General features: G+C 45.8%; 1 protein-coding gene across 1 annotated transcript in view; it reads right to left on the reverse strand.

The window, feature by feature from the left end:
* Positions 1-3,264: 3,264 nt before the first annotated feature.
* MSH4 (mutS homolog 4) overlaps positions 3,265-7,814 on the reverse strand; it is a 25,187-nt gene continuing 20,637 nt past the window's right edge. The window contains exons 16-19 of the mRNA XM_010133705.1: positions 7,221-7,349; positions 5,508-5,682; positions 3,797-3,885; positions 3,265-3,450 (exon numbers count right to left, since the gene is read on the reverse strand). Coding sequence (XP_010132007.1) covers positions 3,265-3,450; positions 3,797-3,885; positions 5,508-5,682; positions 7,221-7,349 — 579 coding nt within the window. The remainder of the gene's footprint in view (positions 3,451-3,796; positions 3,886-5,507; positions 5,683-7,220; positions 7,350-7,814) is intronic.

Genomic DNA, 7,814 nt, shown 5'->3' on the forward strand with positions numbered 1-7,814 from the left:
GGGGAGCAGGGTAGAGACCATCGAAGGACAGAGATGCAGGAAAAACCCAGGACAGGCAACAGGACAGAGAGGGAGGAAAGAATAAGTGCGGTGACACAGACTAATTGGCTGCACTCACATGGTAAGTATAACACAGACAGTTTATTAAATAAGCCAGCCTCTTTAATACCATTTGCTTCCAATCACGCGTATTGTAATTGGATAGCTACAATGTTCATGTGCTCAAACACATCTGTTAATTGGTTATATGCAGCCAAGCATGCGCCTTCCTTAGCCATCATGATTAACGAGCAGCTTCATTAGACACAGCTCCCTTATCTCTTGTTTGCTTTAGTCCTTGCCCTTGGCGGTTTCTATTCTTGTGCGTTGTTAGCCTTTTCCCATACCCCAGCAAATATAGGCAGGAAACCAGACTGGGAGAGATGGAGAAAGGCAAAAAACTGACAAAGAACAGGGCAGAGGGGGAGGGCAAAACAACAGGTCAGGGAACTGAGACGGCTCCTGGAAACCAGTGTGGCTGACCAGAAGCCCTGTGGGGCAGTACAGCTCCTGGCAGGCGTTGGGAAGCAGCCTGCCCTGCTCTCTGGCACTGCGGGGACACCATTCCTCCTCCCCACCAATGCACCCAAAAGCCTCATCGAGCCCTCAGCGCAGCCCCACGCTCCTCCTCAGTGGAGCTGCGGGCAGCCCGACACCCCACTTCAGCCCCAGGCAGCCCCCACTGCTGGCTCCAACCCAGCACAGCCCCCCTGTCCTGCCGCTCTGGGCCCCTGGCACGGACCCTGCTGGAGCAGCTGCCCCCTGCCCCGCAGACACCGCCACTCTCCTTAGGGCTTTCCCCTGGACCCACCAGTCAGTCACCTTTATCCTTGGTGCAGCAGCCACAGCCCACAGCTGGAGCCCAGCAGGAACTGAGGGCCCCTGTCCGACACGCCAGCGTGTGCCCTGCTCCCCCTCACAGTCCCTCGCCCAGTGCACAGGGCGTGCAGACATAGCCGGGTGGACAAAGGAGATGGCGAGTGTCCATTCAGCTACACATGTTAGCACGTTCCAGGAGGGACTTTGCTCCAGGCTTGGGACTGCTGATGCTACCCCTGACCCGGCACACCTCAGCAGTCAGTCCTGGAGCTTGTTGGTTTGGCCAGAACTGACAGTCAGTCAGCCGGCCCCTGGAGCAAGGGGCTGCAGGGCAGAGGTGGAGGCTGCCAAAAATGAGGAGCAGGCTGCCAAAAATGAGGAGCAGGGTACAGGACACCAGAAGAGAAGGTAGGAGTGGCAGGTGGCTGGACAGAGGGGTGTAGAGAGAAAGCATGAGGCAAGGAACGGGTTAGTGAGAGAAAGAAAAGACAGGAGCAAGAAAAATGACAGAGGAACGGCAAGAGGAAAACAGAAGGGAGCAGGACAGAGATAGAGAAAGACGCAGCAAAGACAGTGGAAGAGAGACAGAGGGAGGGACAGGGAGCAGGATGGAGAATAAAACTGGAATGGGCAGTACAACTGAGACGGATTACACAGAACAGGGGCAGGGAGCAGGAGAGAGCCACAGAGAATAGGAAGAAGAGGAAACAGGACAGAAAAGAGATGCAGGGGTGGGCAGGGAGAAGGAGAGATGAGTGTCTGGGAACAGGACACTGGGCTAGAATGGGAAAAAGAGGGGTAACAAGCAGGACGAGAGTGGTAAAGACACAGGAACAGGAATAGAGACACAAGGTGAGAAAAAGGGGGGTGGGGTGTGTGTGCGTGTGGAGAGAGAGAGGGAGAGAATGACCAGGGAGGGAGAGAGAAAGACAGAGGCAGTGAGCTGCAGAGAGGGATGGGGAAGCAGGAGCAGCACAGAGGGTCATGAAGAGAAAAGCAAGACAAGGGAGAAGGACTGAGGAGCACCGACAGAAAGGTACAGGGAAAAGGACTGTGAGATGGAGGAAGAAACAGCATCAGGGAGGAGAACAAAAGGACAGACAAAGAAAAAGGAGAGAAGGAAGGATAAACATGGGGACAGGAAGTGGGACATACAGCGACAGAAAAAGTAGGACAGAGAACAGGAGAGAGGGATTGAGTAATACAGGGCTCCCAGGCATGAACCCTCAGAACTATTCTTTCTGGAGCTGTGGCGGCTGCCCCCAACAGAGAGACGCGCGCCCTGTTCAGTCAGTGTCCGAAACGTATCCCTTGCCACCTGGTTCCTCTTGGTAAGAAACCTGAACACAAAATACCCCTTGGTGCCACGATCCTCACTGGGGCAGGCAACAGGTATGAGTGGTGTAACTGGCAACAGTTAAGGCCTGAAGAGGGGAATTGTAGTTAATAGCTTAAATCAATTAGAACACTTCTTAGGCACAACCCCACAGTGCACCTGCTGCAGATTCTGGTCTGTTGCACTGGTATGTTTATAAAGGTAGGTACATGAAAAGGAAATACATACGATAATCATGTGTAAATTTGTTGTTACAAATGAGACAACGCACTGTTGTGTATTACCCATTTTATAGATACATGCATAATAAATTTAATCTACACACACACAGAGGAATAAAAGAAATACATAGGAAATCTTGGACAAAGTTGGTTAGAAGGAAGCGAGGAAAGATAAATTCCTTCAAGCTGGAATACACGGCTGCAGTCACTTGATGAAGTGGTACTAAGAAAGAAACTCATGAAAGAAGGATATTCGCCTTTTTATTCATTTCCCATTTCTCACTTTCTCAACAAAAAATACCAACAGTTCGATACCACCGTTACATCCTGTTGCTGTGTTACATAAACGCTCTGGCTGCCCTGTCCTGGAGAGGAAGCAGTCCCGCACTGCCTGCGTTATGATGGATTACGCATAATGAAGGCGCGAGCTAGAACCCTCCTCAAGCAGGGAACGACAGGACTGAGGGATGCACGCTCAAAACACGAGCAGAGCTCGCCTATGCAAGGCAGGTGGACCATCTGCTTCCAAGACTGCTTTTTGTTAGGCAAGACCTTTAGTACCAGATGGAAGAGCCACAGTACCACGTAGAGAATACTAAATATTATACTAATGTTTTGTCTCAAAATTATTAAAAAAGAATTGTGTCCCTCATACAAAGTAAATGCTGCTTTTTTTTTTTAGGTACTTTTGGGGGAAAAAACCATGAAGGACATGGTCTTTAGGTAGTGAGTATACTTCAGACTAAGAATTAATAATGTAAGAACATGTGAAAAGCATGAAATACTACTATGAAAAAACCAGAATCATCTTGCAGTCATAAAAATGAGAGCAGCAGCCTATGTTACACATCACTGTTGCTCATCATTTTGTCCGGGTGCAGGATAACTGGCTTCATACTTTTTCCTCAAGCCTTTCAAATACACACGCAAACTGTCTGGATCCAGTCGAGAATTTCTGGCAGTCTGAACCAATCTCATTGCTAAACGGTACACAGCTCTCTGTCTCATCATCTCCGGCGTGCTCTTCTGTCTGTCCTGTTTTTAAAAATACACACATGCATTAAAACATAAAATCGGTGGTGTTCTATTATTAAAATACTAGTATTCACTGTTTCCCAGCCTATTTCTGACCTCCCAGTTCTTGCTTTGTACACAAGAACTTTACATCCACTACTCCTTAACCCTAAGGACTCAGTGTTGCCACCTAACAGGGACCTTCAGTATAATCTTCTACAACTGGTTCCACAAATACAGATTTTAGGGAAATCTACTTTCATAAAAATGTTGGCAGTGTTTATCCTATATCCTTTCATAAACTGAAAATGTACTTGAGTTTTATAAAAACTGTGAATTACAGTATGATTGTCTTCTAAGTACTTACCAAAATTTGTTTTGCAATATGATTTTTTATTTCCTTTGCGTCCAAAATTACAGACAACGGTAGGGAGGAAATTTCTGCAGCTTTTAATCCTAAGCATATAAAACACAAATCAGGATTTTTAATGTAATTTTTTTCCCTACCTTACACGCTATGTTTGCCAGAACTAACTTAGCCTGTTTTTTAAAGGGTGGAGTCTTCATTTTATCACAATGATTTTGATACACAGTTTCTTTTTGTGTCCTTTTTCTGTGCGTGTTAAACAACTGATATGGTTCTGAGAGCTACAAAATAAAACGCGTGCTTTGCAGCACCACCTGTAAGATATGCTCCTGCATGAAGTTACTGCTGGTAATTCTGTAAACGGGCACGAGACGCACGAGGGGCCAAAAGCAATGAACAGCACAGCGGTGTTAATAGCCTTCCCTGTCCAGGTTTTAATTTGGCAGGCCGGAAACACTCCAGCTATGCTACACGCGCTCTCTGTTAAATCCAGACAGCCGGCGGATACGGATGTCGTGTTCCGACCTCTGCTCTGTGGCCAGTAGCTAAACTGCCAGGTACTCAGCGTGTAGAACTCTTTCTTTCTGCCCTAACACGGCTGCTTCACTTCTTCCTTTGCCTGTGGCCCTGGCTGTCCTGGGGAAACTCCGCGCTTTACCAGGTGCTTTAGTACCGTCGGGTTCAAAAGGAGAAAGGGTCCAGGAGAGCCCTTGTGCTCTTTGCTCAAGGAAGGTAAAGCCGAGTTACCAGCGATGAGTGTCTAAAGGTCTGTTCTCGGCAAACACTCCCTGAACGTATGGTTCTTCCCAGTTAGTGGCGGTGCAGCACCTGAAATTGAGCTTGTGCTGCCAAAGAAACGCATTCTGAAATTCTGACAAAGAAATGCTTTACGCCCAGTTAGTTGAATCTTGACCGGAACAATCTGTAACCTTCAGTCACCACTAGCTTGCAGAAGTCACAAGTAGCCAATTTCCAGTTCGTTAAATGTCACCTACACCAAGGATCCAAATTCAGAATCTAGTATTTGGAAACGTACAGATTTCTGGAACTCTTTAAAACACGTAGCTATGTCTCATTGTCACTCGCTCGTATTGACCCATGATCCGTTCACCTGCACAGTCTTCAGCATGGTTTATTCTAAAGTTAAAAGAAAACCCACCTTCCAGAGAACACTTCAGTAGAACCTCTCCAAGTACCCTTAGGCCAATCCACCATAAAATTCCTGTCCTTTTTAAAAGGAAATTACATTTCACTAATCTAAAAGGGCCAAGCTGGTATTTAACTGATGTATCGTTACTCACGGCAGACACATCAGAGAGTTTTACGTAACACAAACCTCAGCATTCACAGCCTGAAGCCTCTCCAGAACTTTCGCTCCCTTCCGTAAGCAGAGATTAAATCAGCCGAAGTCCTGTATGCTCAGAATGGCTTGTCTCAGTCCAAGAGCAGTCAATCAAGTGGCTACATTACTAAAATGTTTTTTTCACTGTGAAATTGCACTTAAGTTTGTCACACCACCCCAAAATACCTCCAAACTACTATCTCACTATGTGGTTACTTCAAACACGTATTTGAAACGTATTACAGAACCGCAGTTACTATTAAGAGAGAGGTAAAACTCGTCAGCAGAAAAATACTGCTGGGTGCCTAACAACTGAAACAGTATCCTAGATCATCGCTACTAAGTTAACGTCACAGTGGAAGCCATTACCATAGTTCTTTTCCTCTGTATATCCTTTAGAGAGTGTGTAGGTGTAGGCAATTTTCTCCTTATTTCCAGCACTGCTTCTCATGTGTTGCACTTCAAAATGGTAATTCTCCACGTTGGGATATAAAGCATCTATATGACACAGTTCCAGGAAATGTGTAGCAAACAACGTAAATGCCTAAATAAGGAAAGAAGACAGAAAATTTCTTTTGAAAATGATCCTGGAATAAATTACAACAAATACGAAAAAACAGATGACCTCACAGATGCCCAGGTTCTCCTCTGAAACATCCAAAAGCTGCCTTTAAACTACTAAAGCAAATTAAAATCTTTAAGTGATGAGTTCTATCATTGGCAAGGATCCCAGAATCACAGAATGGTGGGGGCTGGAAGGGACCCCTGCAGATGATCCAGTCCAACCCTCCGGCTACAGCAGGTCCACCGAGAGCAGGTTGCACGGGGTATCTTTTCCAAGTGGCCATTCTCACCCTCCTTTCTCAACAGAAGGAAATTAGTAGCAGAAGTGACAGGAAAACCATGACGCTTATGAACCCGACTAGGGTTAATCCGGGTGACTGCCGAATGTTTGCCTTAATACTCTCCAGGAATGCTTTGCTGAAAGTGCAAGCTAGAGAAAATACACGAGCTTTTCAAACCAAAGCACAAAAGCACTCTGAAGAGAAGCCAAACACCGACACAGTTATTCCGACACGCTGGCAACAGCCTGAGGTTGATCTCGTAAGCAGTGATAGAGGAGAAACTCCCAACCTATCTAAGACCACCTTGCGCTGTTCTGAACAACCTCTAACCTCTGTGACCAGTTCACAAGTTGCGTGGAACTACCATTGTACTCTGGAAAAATGAACAGCCAGGTGAAGGGGTTCTCCTTTTACCACTCCAGCATACAGAGCTGTACTCCAGCGAACTGAAGAGGCTGGGTTATTCTCTTTCCAGATGGAAATGCAAGCTTACGGGCAAGCTGGAAAGAGATGGTGGCCAGCGTACTGGTTTTGGCTGGGATAGAGTTGATTTTCTTCGCAGCAGCTAGTACAGGGCTATGTTCTGGATCTGTGACCAAAAGAGCGGTGGAAACACACCCATGTTCTAGCTGTTGCTAAGCAGCGGGTACACAGTGTCAAGGCCTTTTCTCCTCCCCACCCTGCCCCGCCAGCGAGCAGGCTGGGGGTGCACAGAAAGCCGGGAGGGGACACAGCCGGGACAGCGCACCCCAGCTGACCAAAGGGATATTCCAGACCATATGGCACAGCAACAAGAGCTGCGGAGAAGGAGAAAGGAGGGATGTTGAGAGTGAAGGCACCTGTGTTCCCAAGTCACCGTTACGTGTCATGGAGCCAGTGTTCCTGGGGATGGGAAGTGATGATTGCACTCCTCGTTTTGCTTTGCTGGCATGCACAGCTTTGCTTTACCTTTTCGCACTTTTACCCTCCCAATTCTTTTCCCCATCTGACTGTGGGGCAATGAGTGGGTAGCTGGGAGGTGTTTAGCTGCCTACAGGGTTAAATCACAACCAGCGACGAGAACCATGGTTTATGTCAGCATTTTTTCTCTATCACCGTAATTCTTTATATTCATTATGAAAAATATTGTATTTAGACAAGAAGCCTCTACAAAACTGAAGTTAAATTATGAGAAAATACTCTATTTTCAGCATAACAAAATAATTATAGGTTTACATTTTTTTCAAAACAGAATTACCTTTAAATTCAACAGATATTCACAGGCAGCATAACAAATGCCAATACCTTCTTCAGCGCTGGTCCCTCTGCCAAGCTCGTCAATTATGATGAGTGATTTGTCATTAGCATTTTGTATGATGTATGTTATCTAGGAAAATGTTTAATGGGTTATCATTCCTATAAATGCATCTTCTAAAAACCCTAATAGGAATACTGCAGCTAATAGGAATACTTCGTGTTATTCAGATGAAACTTAAGGCAGAAATTAAAAAAAAAAAAAAATCTTGTCAGACCCACAGACTTCACCTTTTCACAGCTTTCAAGTAACTGTCATTCTAATCAAGCAAAGATTCATACTACAGCACTCTTTCTCTTCTTCACTGACCCTATTACTTTCCCTCAAAACCGTATCAGTTTGGGAGAAGGAATTGAGAGGGCTTAGACCCCTACAAATAATCATTTAAGATCTAAGAAAGCATTGAAACTACTGCCCAACAGAGCACTGATTTTTATTTGTATTGGGATGTCTTTTTATTGAGATATGCCTGGTTTCCTGTGGCTTTAGGTAACAGACGAAAGCTGGATTTCCGAGTACTTGTCCAAGCACACTCTT

The sequence above is a fragment of the Buceros rhinoceros genome, unplaced genomic scaffold (genome assembly GCF_000710305.1).
Source record: "Buceros rhinoceros silvestris isolate BGI_N320 unplaced genomic scaffold, ASM71030v1 scaffold11053, whole genome shotgun sequence".
Classification (NCBI taxonomy): Eukaryota; Metazoa; Chordata; class Aves; order Bucerotiformes; family Bucerotidae; genus Buceros; species Buceros rhinoceros.